This window comes from Cyprinus carpio, chromosome B6 (assembly GCF_018340385.1).
Source record: "Cyprinus carpio isolate SPL01 chromosome B6, ASM1834038v1, whole genome shotgun sequence".
NCBI lineage: Eukaryota > Metazoa > Chordata > Actinopteri > Cypriniformes > Cyprinidae > Cyprinus > Cyprinus carpio.
This window is the reverse complement of record NC_056602.1, coordinates 21,605,211-21,621,351: the sequence shown is the minus strand read 5'-3', so window position 1 is coordinate 21,621,351 and position 16,141 is coordinate 21,605,211. Positions and strand designations below refer to the sequence as shown.

The window sequence follows — 16,141 nt, the reverse complement described above, 5'->3', positions numbered from 1 at the left end:
CGACGGGAACACTTTTTGTAAGCGAAGAATACAAAAGTAACCACAAGGATGCAATATTTTATTTCAAAACAAAGCTAAATACACATAGAAACAGCACATCCTTGTGGCGCGGATGACACAGAAGAGCATACAGTGATATGGAGAGACACAGAGGAGACCATTGACAAAAGAATTATTGAATAAAGTCATTATTTTTGTTTTCTTCGCTTACAAAAAGTGTTCCCGGCGCTTCATATAACCCAGATTTCACATCTGAAGGCAGATAAAGTATTCTGACGATGACTTTCATACCTTTTATGGACCTTGACACTGTTTTTTACTAGGCAGTCTATGTGACAGTCTCAAGCTTCCAGGTTTTCATCCAAAATACCTTAAATTGTGTTCTGAAGACGAACAGAGCTTTTACGGGTTTGGAATGACATGGGGGTAAGCGATTAATGACAAAATTTTCATTTTGGGGTGGAGTATTCCTTTAATGTTCCTAAAATGATTCAAGTAAAAACAATATGACGACAATTATGCAGATATTTTTTGTTTAAATTGAAGTTTTATTGAATAAACACAGCAGCAAGATAAAATGCAAAGCACTTTAAAAACTATTTAAATGTATGTAATTAATAAATATATTAACTTAATGCGGTCAAGATACACAAACCCTTGAAATTAAAGCATGTTGAAAAGATCACTGAGGAGGACTGTTTCATCATCATCATCCTCAGGCCCAAAAATAAAACTCCATCCTTCATAACCAGGTTGTTCACCCATAAAGAAGTCATCATCCATCCGCAGTGAATGAAGGAGCTCCTCTAAACTAAAATGCTGGAAACCCCTTTTACTATGAAATTTCCCTTTTTTGACAAAGGGATTGCTGTCCATATCCTCTTTTTCATCTTTCTTGAACTTTCCCTCCCTGGCCGGATCATGGTTAGTTAAGTGGTCCATTTGATCATAAACTCGTCTCTTCTCTCTGTCAGATAGTACTTCATAAGCTGGAGGAAAAAATTAACAAAATTAGTCATGAAACACTTCAGATACATAGTAATTTTTTTTTTATACTTTTACATCCAAACACACACCTTGAGCAATGTGTGTGAAGATCTGCTGTGCATTAGGACTTTGGTTTTTATCAGGATGGTGTTTAAGAGCCAGACTATGAAATGCTTTCTTGATCTCTCTTGAAGATGCTGAGCGAGAAACTCCAAGCAGTGAGTAATAGTCACTCAAACAAGTACAGGCACACACACATAACAGAAGTACTATGCATAAATGCTCTGCTGTAGCCATCATCCACCTGAGGAAAAAAATGAGAATACTGAACAAACCAACACATAAATATACACTTTTCAAAACATTTAAATGCAAAATGAATGCACTAGAAAACAACAACAACAAAAAAAAAACGATTAAGTTACCTTCACGAGTAATGTCACATTTATGTGCACATTACTTTTCACTTTTTTAAATCAATCCACTCCTCAAGTTCACACAGGTGTCCTAGAGCAACCACAGGTGTAGTTCATCACATTAACTATGGACAAGTTCCGCTACGTTTAACAAACCAAAGTCTAAAAAAGTCTTGTTTTGAACAGCAAAGCCTACATTTACTGTTTTATGTGGTGTATAATTTACCTTTTTTTTTTTTTTGTAGTTTTGCAAGAATTTCAGTGTGTTTTATTAAAACGAGAAATGATGCTTGATTTACATAATTTCAATACAATGGCACTTTGGGGCTTACAAGGAAATTCATAAATATCAGCAGATTTACCAAAGTATGACACTAATACACCCAGCACCTTCCCCCCAAAAATAAGTCTAACTGCGATTAACAAACAAACAATTGTTAAACTTGCTGGTTTATTTCATGCACGACGATTCGTTCACTTAAAGATATTTTTGTTTAGTTTTTTTTTTTATTTCATGAAAGAAGATTATTTTTTCACGAAATAAACGAGCAAGCATGCATCTCTATTCGTTCTTGTTTTCAGAACTTCACTTTGTGGATCGAGAAATAAGCTACTAGAGCCTCGAAATTTTAATTTAGCATAACAAGATTTCCTTGGTTTACCTGTAATGAATCAGTTTGATTAAACGATTCTCTAACACACGCAACTTGTCGCCACCTACTGGTACAATGGTTTGAGACTGTATGTTGAAAGCGCACCTAAATGGATATTTTTAGTGAACTGATTCAAAAGATTCGATTCACTAGAATGAGTCAAAATCACTGGAGCACTGACATCCACTCACATGAGGGCGCTGTGTGTGTTTGCCCACATATCTCTTCACGGTGGTGCTGCGCTTGTTGAGAGCGGATTGTAAACACACGGCTATGGCTGATGAGAGGGGCGGAGGCGACAACAACCTTAACGACGAAATGGGCAACCAACTGCAACTCCTGCCAGGTACGTATGCCTGCTAGTTTCCTAATAAACACGTAGTATATAGTAGTATCAAAAGCATGCCAGCTTAATGTCTTCCTCGGAACATGCGGGGAGATCTACTGACAGATCCAGATCCGCAGCTGTCGACGTGCATGTGGGCTTCTCTGCAAACTTCAAGTGTCTCCGTACACCTGTTATTTAAAACACTTAATTAGTAACGATATCCTGCGACACGTTTCGTTTCTGTAGCCTCAATAGCTGCAGCAACATTGTTGAGTGAAGCGTGCACGAATTTTGTTGTTTTATTGTATTGTCAACAGACATTCGTTATTATAATCATTGTGTTATTTATCCAGATAAGATATTTGCTTGCACTCTGCTTATTAATGGCTTTATGCATGCCCTGTTGTCCTCAAATGACTCTGTATGATTAAAATCGAAAGTAAAATGAAATAGGTTGTAAATGTAGATGTAGTTGACAAAGTGAAAGTGAATATTGAAAAGGAATACAGTAAATAATAAGTCTAGTGAAGTCACCTTTATATTTGATAGTGTTTCAAACAATAGAGATCGATTCACAGCAGCTTCATAGTATTAAAAAGGAATTCAATTCAGTTTAATACCAGTGTTGATGTTGCAAAATTCATGAATTATGAACAGATCTGACCCAGCTATAACGCAGAAGTCAATTGTGATATTATTCAGCTCAATTCAGTTGAAATTTTGTTGTCATCCAATAGTGTCAGTGCTGTCAAATCGATAATATATTATTGAGTATTAAGTGTCTGTTAGAGCCCAAATAATCAAGTCAAAGGGGAGGATGGAAAGGAACCCAAACTCCATGAGGTGACAGAAATGGAGGGAAAAAACCTTGGGAGAAACCAGACTCAGTTTTGGGGGACCGGTTCTCTTCTGTCCTAAATGAATAAACATGATGTGATGTTGATTGGGATAAGTGAAATTATATTCTAGCTCTAATCTTTCTGTCTTTCTGCAGAAAACGAAGAGGAAGAAGAGGATGACATGGAGACAGAGGATCGAGATGGTGAGGATGCAGAAAAGCCAAGTATTATAAACTTTGACACGAGTCTGCCAACTTCACACGCTGTGAGTGTCATCTGTCAACAGTACATTTAAGGTAGTGCTGTCAAACGATAAATCGCGATGAATTGCATCCAAAATAAGTTTTTATTAATATATGTGTGTGTACTGTGTATATTTATGTATATATAAATACACACACATGCCTGTACATATTTAAGAAAAATGTGTTATGTTTATATATTAAATATATGACATAATTTATATGAATATAAATATTTACACATAAATAAATGTCAATAATTTTTTTAATATATGCTGTATGTGTGTGTCTTTATATATGCATAATAAACTTACACAGTACACACACAAATATTATGTAAACAAAAACTTATTTTGGATGCAGTTAATCGCGATTAATTGCTTGACAGCACTAATTTAAAAAAACAGTCATGTGACCTGACCTGAGGCTAATATGTTTAAAATCATTTCAAGTATATAGCACCTTATTGATTCATTTTGAATTCATTAGCATGCACATAATATGCTAGTAGCTGATGGTCAAAGTATTGCTATATAGGCTATATATAAAATCTCAATCTCTTTTTGCATGTTTGTCTACGTTTGTGTGTATGTTGTGAATATCTGGGCTCAGACATGGAAGAGTTTCACGGCCGTACCCTGCATGATGAGGACAGTGTGCAGAATCTGCCAGTTCTTCCCCAGGTCACACTCATTCTGATCCCAGGTCAGACGCTACCCTTGCAGCTTTTCCGACCACAGGAGGTCAGCATGTTCCGCAACCTCATAAGCCAAGACCGCACGTTTGCAGTGCTTGCATACAGGTATTAACAGACACAAGGTGCAGAATAAAACTACTCCACATTAATGATCACATACCTTTGATTCTTCTTCGAGAACATTATCCAAGCAGGTTGCAGTGGAGGGTTTGCAGGAGTATTTATATTTCTAGCATTTGTACATTTGGACTTTGTAGTTTGACGTGTTTCTATCTCTCCCAGTCCTGGTGCGAGTGGAGTGGAGATAAAAGCAGAGTTTGGGACGACTGCAGAGATCTATGCTTTTCGTGAAGAACAGGAGTACGGCATAGAGACGGTGAAGATCAAAGCTGTTGGACGGCAGCGCTTCAGAGTGCATGAAATACGCACACAAGCAGATGGGTAGGGCTATACACATGCTTTCACTAGGTGTAATTTGCTGTCCACAAAATGTACTGTAACCATGCGATTTTTCATCGAATTCAAGAGTGTAATGTGAAAGAGATACTGCCATGCACACACATTTTTGTTTTTGCAGGATCCGTCAGGCAAAAGTACAGATTTTACCTGAGAGGATTCTGCCAGACCCTTTATGTGCACTGCAATTCCTGCCCCGCTTACACACACACACACCACAGCTCAAACACTCACAAACAACACCACCGCAGGACCGGTGCAGCCAGATCTGTAGACAGGTAACTGATGTACATGATTTGTTTTTACTAAAGAACACACAGTTCTTAAACGTTCTGGAATCACAGTTATTTTGCTCTTTTATTTTTTTGCCAATGCAAAACATGTTTAGTCATCTTTGTAAGTCATAAGTGACATACATTTTGCTTAATATGCTCTTATTTTCTTTCACAGAAGAAGATTCATTGTGCTAGTATGACCTCATGGCCTCCTTGGGTGTATGCCTTATATGACTCTGTGAGTTTCATCTCTTATTCATTTTACTTTATCCATTTTTCAAATGCTAATTTCGCATAGTAAGCCTTAAATGTGTGATTTCTTTTTTTTTTCTTTTAGCACTTTTAGCATTTTAGAAATTTAGAGTTGTTTTGTAATTTTTTTAAGTGTATGTACAATTTAAAAAAATCATCAGCATTTTTATGATGTCAGTGACAGCATTTTAGCACTGATGCTTGTGTATGTGTTTCTCTCTAGAAAATTCTCATGAGCAGAGTAAAAAAACAACTCCATGAATGGGATGAAAACCTCAAAGATGAGTCCCTGCCGACGAATCCCACAGGTACACACTGGGTTCAGGCAAACAGATGCTCTCAGGCTCACACACACAGTCAAGTAGTTAGAGAGTGTCTCTCTCCCTGCAGATTTTTCATACAGGGTGGCCGCATGTCTACCAATAGATGATGCTCTGCGACTGCAGCTACTGAAGATTGGCAGTGCCATCCAGAGACTGCGTTGTGAGTTGGACATCATGGACAGGGTGTGTATGTGTATGGTTGCTTTTGTCTATAAATGTGTATGTAAGTCTCTTTTTGTCCAGGAGTTTATGCATTGTAAAATTGTGAAAAAAGCTTAAAAAAATGTTTTCTTTACAGTGCACCTCTCTCTGCTGTAAACAGTGCCAGGATACAGAGATAACTAGCAAGAATGAGATCTTCAGGTACAGACAATAACTTTAAAAACACTGAGATTTTAGTCACACTTAAAATATTAAAAGGACTCATTTACTCAAACCTCTATGAGTTTATATCTTCTGCTGAGCACAGAACAAGATGTTATGAAGAATGTGGGTAACCAAACAGTTGTTGGTCCTCTTTGACTTCAATAGTATGGAAAAAATACTATGGAAGTCAGTGGGGACTCACATTTTCTTCAATATATATCTTCTTTTGTGTTCACTACAAAAAGTCTTCTGAAACCATATGATAGCTTTATTTGAGAAAAAGAACAAAGTTTACATCAAGTCATCATATCCCTTCATTGTAGCTCTCAGATTTGACAACTATGGTGAACTGGGAGGTTTAAGTGACATAAGTCTGAGTAAATGTTGAAAGACTTTCAATTTTTTGGGTGATTTTTCCTTTTAAGATTGAAATGAAAACAAATACTCATTCAGCACTCCTCTGTTTTTAGTCTATCTCTGTATGGGCCAATGGCAGCATATGTGAATCCACATGGTTATGTTCACGAGACGCTTACAGTCTACAAGGCCAACAACCTCAACCTGATTGGACGACCTTCCACGCTGCATAGTTGGTTTCCAGGGTGAGAATCAAAGCCTTTGTACATTCAAAAATGTATTTTTGATTGATTGTCATGTATAATTACATTTATTTCTTTGCTTAGGTATGCGTGGACAATTGCTCAGTGCAGAACCTGTGGCTCTCATATGGGCTGGAAGTTCTCAGCAGTAAAAAAAGATCTGAGTCCACCTCGGTTCTGGGGTTTGACTCGTTCTGCCCTCTTACCGACAATCCCACAGGGCGAGGAGGGTGTCGATGGGTCACGCTTGCTGTGCCTGTAATGTGATCTGAGCATTACTTGTGACCTTCAACCTTACAGCCCACAAGCATATGCTCCCCCAGGGGTCTCTTCTGTCACCCCAAAACCTCCCCCAGAGAGAGAGAGAGAGAAAGTGTGTTTGTGAGTTTATGTGTAGATGTGTGCATGAACAGGGAGAGGAAAGAAAAGGGGACAGGGTAGCATAGGATACAGGAGTAGAAAGAACAACAGAATGCAAGTTGTTGCCTTCACACACCTTGTGCTGTGTAAATTACAGCCTGATATGTGCAATATCATACCAGATGGGCTCTTTGAGATATTACAGTCTGTTGTAATGCACTTAATTTACCGTCTAGCAGTCTTTTGTTCATTATTACTGCCTAGATAACCATTAAGCAAGATGTCATCTTATTTGGATGTTTATGAATATTGTGTTAAAATAGGGTCAAATCTCTAACACCAAAGTGTGATGATCTCATTTAGTCTGACAGAAAGTCTTTTCACGCCCACTTTTAGTAACATAATCAGCAATCATGTAGAATACCTCAACCAGTTAAATGCTCTTGGACATCTTCTTCAAAACAAGATCTAAACTGCTTGAATTAAATCATTCCCCATACGCTATGTCCCATGTGCTTGTGTCAGGTACATTTGGCACACAACTCCTGGCTAAAATGGTCAGTTGGTGAATAATAAAGGAAATATCAGGGAGTTACCTTTTATGTTATCTAGGGCTCAATTTCAAGAGCAATTCTCAAAGGGTGTTTTGTATTTCTCAGTTTCTCTGTTTTGCTTCATCCTTTATATTTGTTTTATTTGGATACCATTTAATTGAATGATGATATGATGTATATGTCGAGTTGAGAGCCAAAAACGTGTATCCAGAACAGAATTGGTATGCCGAGAAACTACAGTCTGCATTGAGAAACTTCCTCAAATATAAAGATTCTGTTCACATGTTCATTAAATGGAGTGCAAAATACAGTTTACACAGATAATCAGCACACAAACATGCTCATTCTTCACTAGTCAGTTACATAGCTGTAATAATAAGAAAACAAACGTGATACACACTGACTTGCATATCTGTAATGTTCAAGAGATTAAATACTGTTCAGTACTGATAAATTCTCGCCAATAAACCGCTTCTGAAATGTTACATCGTGTGTAATCTTTTCTTTAAGGAAATTTCAATTTGGGCGGTTTCAAATGTTAACATTAGCTACATTAGTGAGCATGAACCAACAATAAAAAATATTTCTAAAGCATTTATTAATCTTGGTTAATGTTTATTTCTGCTTTTATATTATTAAAATAAAATGATCTGTTATTATTTAATGGACATGATATAAATCCTATTATAAATAAATTGCTCATTTTTAGCTGATGTTAACAAGTGGGACTATTTTAATGTGTTACCAAAATTATACTGTATGTATATACTGTAGAAATATTAATAGTCTTGTAATCCAAACATAGCCATAGTTTGATCACACATTTGTAGACAAACTTGGATATGTGTACAAAATGGATTAGAAATCGAAAATAATTGTGACCCTTGCTGTGAAAACCCAGCTAAAGTTTTTTTTTTTTTTTTTTTTTTTTGTCGTCATTTACATAAAATCATCCTTCGTAAGCTAAAGAACATTCTGTGAAAATGTAACCTTGATATCTTTAATACTAAAACCATGTCAAAGATTGAAGTCATAGTGAAATTAAAGGTTGAAATCGTAATTTGATGCTTGTTATCTCATAATTAGTTTTTTGAGACTAACCTGGATTTCACAGAGAGGGTCACAGTTGTATTAATTTGGTGATATTATTTTAAGCTTTTTGCTGAATTAAGGTCATGTGACAACAGTGAAGCAAAATGTTTGAAACGTCTGTTGTTTCATCATTCATATGCCATTTAAGAGAGAGAGAGAGAGAGAGAGAGAGAGAGAGAGAGAGAGAGAGAGAGAGTACTGTACTGTAGTTTTATACTGTAATGTTTTACTGTAGTGTCTCATTTCCGTACAAACCGCCAGAGGGAAGTGTTGCTACGCAGTCGCGCTGTCTTCTTCACTGGCTCTTACGCAGTCACAACAAACGACGACAAGCTGTACAGATGAATGTTGATAGTCACGTACGCGTTACGTTCCCACCGTTCCCCAATGCTTTAGGCCGTGGCGCATGAGTTTAATCTGTTCAGAAGAGAATTTTAACGTTTTCTAGTTTGTGTATTTATTTGCTTTGCAGCGTGGCTGCTATTCGTATCTTTGCATTAGTCTTGTCCTGTCTTTGGCGATGCCTCAAGAGTCTGCGGAGGGGCAGCAGGCGCTGCCGCTGGTCCGATCTCTGGTCAGCCGGACACCGGCCTGCGTGGTGTTCTGTAACTGCAGTCCGCGCGTCGTGAAGCCCGTCTGGATCAACTTCCGCGGGGAGCCGCAGCCATACGCTGATATTCAGCCGTACACCGGGCGAAGAATGACAACTTATGTGGGTTCGTACAGTTATTGTTCCAAATTAGAAAATAATTGTCTGAGACGTTTGACTTGTTCTGAGCAACTTCAGCCTGCTACACCTTTTTGCCAGTCAATGTACAAAACGACTCAACACGAGTGTTTTACATCAGCTACCCAAATTGTTCGGGTTTATATCATGAACTAACAAAGTGTACTTTGACACATCTGAGTATTTTCCCATAGGTGATTATTAATCTGTAAATTGAAACAACGTAAAACATTAATGTGACCCAAGTGTAAGTGATTCGATACCTTTTCCATTTTAGTTTCATGGCAATAAAGGAATATTTGAAAGATATTGTCTATGTGCTAGATTACGGGTTAAAGGGATAGTTCACCCAAAAATTAAAATGATGTAATTAATTACTCACCCTCATGTTTTTTCCAAACCCGTGAGACCTTCGTTCATTTTCGGAACACAAATTAAGATATCTTTGATGAAATCCGAGAGCTTTCTGACTCCATAGACAGCAAGGGACCAACCACGGTCAAGTAGTGGTGGTAAGTGTGCTTGAAGTTTGTTATTATGTTAGATTGATGTTACATTGCTAAAATAATACTCAATTACAAGTAAAAGTACTGGTGTCAAAAAAGTACTTAAGTAAAAGTACAAAGTACTCCTCTCAAAAATTACTCAGAGTACTAATTACTAGTTACTTTTTAGACAGTGATATTTAATTACCAAAAAATATTCATATCAAAGACCTATGTGGATAATAGCAACTTTGAACAAAACCAACTTTTATCTTATTGTCAAAGTATGTGAATTAGTGGTCATGATACAGGAATTTCTAACTTCAGTGACTTGGTTGGATAGGAGTGGTAAAAAGGGGTCCTATCATGCTCTTTTTATAAAGTCTTGATTTCATTTTGGCAGATGTACTAGAACATGCTCTCATGTTTTGGTGGTTCGAAAAATGCATTATTTTTCACATAATTTACATTATTACAATACCTTTCTCCCCATCCTGGCACAAACAGCTTGATTAGTTCCGGGTTTGGTGAAGGCCCACCTTCCAAAAAACGAAACATGTTGTAATTGGTTAGCTGTCCCAGCGCGTAGTAATTGGCGAACAGCTCAGACGGGTGTTTCAGTACTGCCCCGCCCCTTGCCAAAGCAGCAAGTTCTGTCTGCTCCAGTATAGTTATGATGGCATCAATATTGTCATATCAATTTGAGCCGGATTCAGACCCTGAGAATATTAAACAAGAGGATCACACAGAACCTTTGCACGCACGGATATTGCAGGACATATTAGAGTGGTAACATTATTGTTATTTTTTTGGCTAAATCACGTTTTAGATAGGATGTCAAAAACTGCTTAAAAACAACTGCATTGACTATGTACAGATAAACCAGCACTGTAATGTCTCATGACTCCCCTAAAAACTTGACACTACAGCAGCACTTCTTTGTCGTCGTCTTGTCTGATCCACTCAGCCAAGCGTTCGAACCATGACCTCACCCCTCCCCACCAACCAACCATTTCCGTAGGCGGGATTTATTTTAATGATATTCTAATGGGCTGCTTTGTGACATCACAAACCCCGGAAAACAACATTGTAGTTCAAACTAGCCGTTTTTTGTAGTTCTTGAAAAGGGATTTTTTTTTTGATTCTTCCTTTGGAGTCAACTTTGAGATTTATAACTTTGTAGATCTTTTTTATGCCCAAACATACACACTACACACTGACTAAAATAAAAAATACAAATAAAAAAGCAAAATAGGACCCCTTTAAGAATATCTGCTTGTTACGACTGCCATCTTGCTTCACCGCTTCTGGGTCCTAACGCTCTGCCAGACGTCCCCTCAGAAAACAACAAACTGTGTGCATATACACACTCATGATGTCATGTAATACTGAAAAATTATAACCCTAACCTTTTTCTCCATACTGAAATCTCAGATGGCCTGACAGTGATTCAGCTAAAATATTAGTGTCTAAGACACTGTGAGTACGGAGACTGTAGTGTGCACAGCGAAGTTTTAAACGCTTAGCTTAAATATGTAATATTAATTAAAAAGTGCTCATAAATGCTGCTGAGATAGTATTCTCAAGTGAAATGAGTAGAGGCTTGGAACCGGAAACAGCAGTCCTAACATCATGACTTAACAAGAGGATTCTCCCAAGCCATCAAACTGACTTCATCAGAGCAAGAACGCCATTCCAGAGCCGCAAGCGATGGCAGACTATTTTTTCTCAGTCTATTGGCTTGCATGGTTCAATTGTTCGCCACAAGACTAGTACTGTGCACTTAAAAAAAGCAAGTAGGGTTATTTTTGATTTCATAATGTACAATCATTTTCAATACCATTGGCAAAACTATCACATACTGTATAATTGCCATATAGACATTTTAATATGTTTTTGTCCATCCATTTTTTTCAAGGCACTCATTATTTCAAGATTTGAAATTGGTTTAATCCAAGTCCAAGTATTTTTGGATCAATTACCATTACAAAAATCTCAATCTTAAACATTTGCTCATTCTGTGTGTTTGTGTCTTTAAAATAGGGTAACTTACAGCACAAGGAAGCTTGATTGCAAACTGAATTGACAAAAAAAAAAAAAAAAAAAAAAAAAAAAGACAAAGTAGGCCTACACAGTCAGTAATAAAATTATTAAACAAATGACCTCAATTCAGTTGAGGTATTCAAAATATGACAACACTGAATTTTGATAAGCAGTGATTTAAGAGCCATATACAGTAGGCCTATTTTTGTAGATAAATTGAACATCAGATGGCTTTGACCTGTAATGACTGTACAATGAAGTGATGCAGTTCGGCAGACTACGATATTAATATGTAGCCTACAAATCAGACAAATATCCTATTCAAACACATTTCTAGCACAAATGTACGTGGTAAAGAAATTAAAGTTTCATCTTTGTTTTAAAGACTTTCTGGTGCATTCCACTTACAACCAATAACATTTCTAGAAGGATATTCATCAGTCAGGTGTGGATCTATTCTGAATGTTTGATAACTTTTGACAAAGTTTAATCCAGGAGCACAGAGAAATAATTTCTACTTTAAAAGCACAGAGAGATCGCGACTGCACACAGTCTGCGCACAAGCAGTTCATTTGTATAAGTTAGTCCTATTTTGAGATATCGCATCCAGTTTTCTGCGATTACATGACAGCGTTCTCATGTTACCAAAAGCGCTCGCCACATTTGCGCGGGAATTATTAAAATTATGCGGAATACCTGCAATCCCGCGCAGATATTCAGACTGTAATTGACAGGAGACGGATGACCGTCAAACTCACTCGGAGAGGAGAGAGAGACGCAGATTGTATCTGTGTATATTCAGATACTGTGGAAAATGAGTAATGGAACCGTGTCAGATATTTCAGTATCGGTATCAAAATATAGATATTTATGATGATACTACCATGTAGTTTGTTTCTCCAAGCTCTGAGTCCATAAATGACGCTGAGCTCCGTCACTGTCTGATCAGCTCTTCACCTGACACCTGCTGCAGCGGCGCTATTCCAGGTTCAGATATCAGCGCTTTTATTGGTCCCTTTACGATCGGATATCTTTATTGGCTGCTGAAGTGCCTTCAAAAGTTTGAATATCAATTCAAAATTGTGGGCGTACTCAGTAACGAACTGTGATTTAAAAGTAATGAAGTAGATTATTTTGCTTAATTTGTACTTTAAGTACAAGTAAAAGTACAGCTTTAAAAAATATACTCAAAAAAGTACAAGTACCCGAATAAACTACTTAATTACAGTAACGTGAGTAGTTGTAATTCGTTACCTCCACCACTGCGGTCAAGGCACAGAAAAGTTGTAATGAGATGGTTAAAAGGGTCCATGTGACATCAGTGGTTCAAACGTATTTTTTAAGAAGCTAGAGAATACTATTGTGTGCAAATAAAACAAAAATTACAACTTTATTCAACAAATCCAGAGTCACTCAGTGACCTACTTTGAAACGCCTCTCGGGCATGCAAGTGCAGCTCCTATCTCTTTGAATGGGGAAACATCAAATTCTCCAAAACTGTTCGTCAAGCTTACGATTAAATTTCATATTTGAAATCACCAATGAAATCTGACAAGAACTGTATCATAAATGTTGTTTATTTTGCTCAAATAGCATTAAAAAAAGCTTATTTCTCAGGCTAGACCAGCTAGTGCGCTGACTGTTTCTATAGCAACCGGGACTTCTAATGGCAGCTGCAGTGATGTGTTGACTACTGATTAGCAATTGGCTCTTTTGCTCAGAAGGTGGGCTTTCGTTCAATAGAGTGGCCATATTGAGTGTTTCATTTTACCAAAGCCACTAGAAGGCAAGCCTGCAAAGATTAGCCGATAAAGCGAAACAGTGTGGTATTTTACACTTAACAATTCTTTTGGATTGAATTATTTTAAAAGTTTACACCCTTAAAAAATGCTGTTTTATAAGAGAAGTCAATGATGAGGGTAACAGGTTTGGAACGAGTAATTAATGACATAATTTTCACAGTGAACTATCCCTTGAAGTAGTGCAATGATCTGTTTGAATGAAAGTTTCTCATACTGTTTTTCTGATTCTGTCAGGACATCCATGGATGTTTCGGGATGCAGAAACTGACGATCCAATGGTAGTCAACAATAAAGAGATGTATTTGCCAGCCCCCCTTGAAAATGGACAAGTCTCAATTGCCAACATCACATTGCCTGGTATCCATATTTCTTTCAGACTGATAACCAATTCAGTCTTTTTGTAAATTAGCAATCGAACTGTGAATGTGAATTTTTGCTCATCTAAAATTTAATTTTATATTTGTTTACCAGTGTTGACCTTGCGAGATCGCTGTCTGCAAGTTGTGAGGCGGTTGGTGCACAGAGAAGATATCTGTCAGCTGGAGATCGCCCGCTGCCTACAAGATGACCTTGCTCAGAGACCCAGCATTCACGCCGATCTACGACGCATTAGCCAGCGGGTGGAACAGAAGCTACTGGAGAACAGAGGACAGCAAAACAGATGAAAATATGAACATTAACATGAATGTGAATAAGGGCATATTTACTTAGAAAACCTGTTCGCCATCACCCTGAATGGACAGTATAGTCTGGCACTGTAAAATACAGTGTTGCCAAACCTCAGATCAGGAGGAATATTTTCTTAAGCTAATGGACACTTTAAACATAGGTATCTTTAGGTTTCACTGACTGCCGAATGCAGATTTTGTGTGACTGTCTGTGTGGTAGGCCTTGCAATATTATATTTTTTGATTAGAGTTCTCTGTATACTTTTACTCTTGTTTCAGCTTCATATTTGGAAAAATCTTTGTAAATAATAATAAAAAAAGTTACTAAATGTTTTTAATTATGTCTGTGTGTCTATTCTAATTATATTACTAATAAATCTAATGTCTTTTGCATCAAGCCAGCATTTAGTATTAATTAATATGTATTTATATGGTTGCTAATAATTAATTGGGAATGCCAAATGCTCTTAATATTGCCAATATTTGATGCTTTTGACAACATCTCTGGCTATTGTCGATACATGATATGATGCAACTCAGCACGGGAAGGTTATCATGGGGTGTGCCATCCGATACGACACTGACCCTGTTCAGATTCATGCTAGTTGACATTATCAAGTACAGGTGCTGGTCATATAAATAGAATATCGTCAAAAAGTTGATTTATTTCACTAGTTCCATTCAAAAAGTGAAACTTGTATATTATATTCATTCATTACACATAGACTGATATATTTCTAATGTTTATTTCTTTTAATTTTGATGTTTATAACTGACAACTAAGGAAAATCCCAAATTCAGTATCTCAGAAAACTAGAATATTGTGAAAAGGTTCAATATTGAAGACACCTGGTGCCACACTCTAATCAGTTAATTAACTCAAAACACCTGCAAAGCCTTTAAATGGTCTCTCAGTCTAGTTCTGAAGGCTACACATTCATGGGGAAGACTGCTGAATTGACAGTTGTCCAAAAGACGACTATTGACACCTTACACAAGGAGGGCAAGACACAATAGGTCATTGCAAAAGAGGCTGGGTGTTAACAGAGCTCTGTGTCCAAGCACATTAATAGAGAGGTGAAGGGAAGGAGAAGATGTGATAGAAAAAAGTGTACAAGCAATAGGGATAACCGCACCCTGGAGAGGATTGTGAAACAAAACCCATTCAAAAATGTGGAGGAGATTCACAAAGAGTGGACTGCAGCTGGAGTCAGTGCTTCAAGAACTACTACGCACAGACGTATGCAAGACATGGGTTTCAGCTGTCGCATTCCTAGTGTCAAGCCACTCTTGAACAACAGACAGCATCAGAAGCGTCTCGCTTCAAAAAGGACTGGACTGCTGCTGAGTAGTCCAAAGTTATTCAATATTCAATACTGCTGGCCAACTTTATGGAGATGCAGATTTCATTTTCCAACAGTACTTGGCACCTGCACACAGTGCCAAAGCTTCCAGTACCTGGTTTAAGGGCCATGGTATCCCTGTTCTTAATTGGCCAGCAAACTCGCCTGACCTTAACCCCATAGAAAATCTATGGGGTATTGGGAAGAGGAAGATGCGATATGCCAGACCCAACAATGCAGAAGAGCTGAAGGCCACTATCAGAGCAACCTGGGCTCTCATAACACCAGTGCCACAGACTGATCGACTCCATGCCACGCCGCATTGCTGCAGTAATTCAGGCAAAAGGAGCCCCAACTAAGTATTGAGTGCTGTACATGCTCATACTTTTCATTTTTATACCTTTTAGTTGGCCAAGATTTCTAAAAATCCTTTCTTTGTATTGGTCTTAAGTTATATTCTAATTTTCTGAGATACTGAATTTGGGATTTTCCTTAGTTGTCAGTTATAATCATCAAAATTAAAAGAAATAAACATTTGAAATATATCAGTCTGTGTGTAATGAATGAATATAATATACAAGTTTAACTTTTTGAATGGAACTAATGAAATAAATCAACTTTTTGATGATATTCT

At 37.4% G+C, this 16,141-nt stretch overlaps 3 protein-coding genes across 4 annotated transcripts; 2 read left to right on the top strand and 1 right to left on the bottom strand.

Annotated features, from left to right (window-relative positions):
• Positions 1 to 534: 534 nt before the first annotated feature.
• Positions 535 to 1,512, bottom strand: zgc:152986 (uncharacterized protein LOC101884054 homolog). Its single transcript, XM_042726257.1, has 3 exons — positions 1,413 to 1,512; positions 1,077 to 1,291; positions 535 to 989 (listed from the first exon to the last, which is right to left on the bottom strand). Exons 2-3 carry the CDS (start codon positions 1,285 to 1,287, stop codon positions 664 to 666), a joined length of 537 nt encoding a protein of 178 aa, XP_042582191.1. The 5' UTR covers positions 1,288 to 1,291; positions 1,413 to 1,512; the 3' UTR covers positions 535 to 663.
• A 734-nt stretch (positions 1,513 to 2,246) lies between these two features.
• Positions 2,247 to 7,832, top strand: LOC109091427 (protein cereblon-like). 2 transcript variants are annotated; one of them, XM_042726249.1, is made up of 11 exons: positions 2,247 to 2,402; positions 3,379 to 3,426; positions 4,065 to 4,267; positions 4,445 to 4,603; positions 4,740 to 4,896; positions 5,069 to 5,131; positions 5,369 to 5,453; positions 5,536 to 5,651; positions 5,767 to 5,831; positions 6,305 to 6,436; positions 6,518 to 7,832. In XM_042726249.1, the coding sequence occupies exons 1-11, from the start codon at positions 2,337 to 2,339 to the stop codon at positions 6,693 to 6,695; spliced, it is 1,272 nt and encodes a 423-aa protein (XP_042582183.1). In that variant the 5' UTR covers positions 2,247 to 2,336; the 3' UTR covers positions 6,696 to 7,832. The 2 variants fall into 2 exon arrangements, with proteins under 2 accessions (XP_042582183.1, XP_018960730.1); XM_019105185.2 differs by having other exon boundaries at positions 2,248 to 2,402; positions 3,379 to 3,488.
• A 907-nt stretch (positions 7,833 to 8,739) lies between these two features.
• Positions 8,740 to 14,502, top strand: vhl (von Hippel-Lindau tumor suppressor). The gene is made up of 3 exons (XM_019105184.2): positions 8,740 to 9,155; positions 13,731 to 13,853; positions 13,968 to 14,502. Exons 1-3 carry the CDS (start codon positions 8,960 to 8,962, stop codon positions 14,159 to 14,161), a joined length of 513 nt encoding a protein of 170 aa, XP_018960729.1. The 5' UTR covers positions 8,740 to 8,959; the 3' UTR covers positions 14,162 to 14,502.
• Positions 14,503 to 16,141: the final 1,639 nt, after the last annotated feature.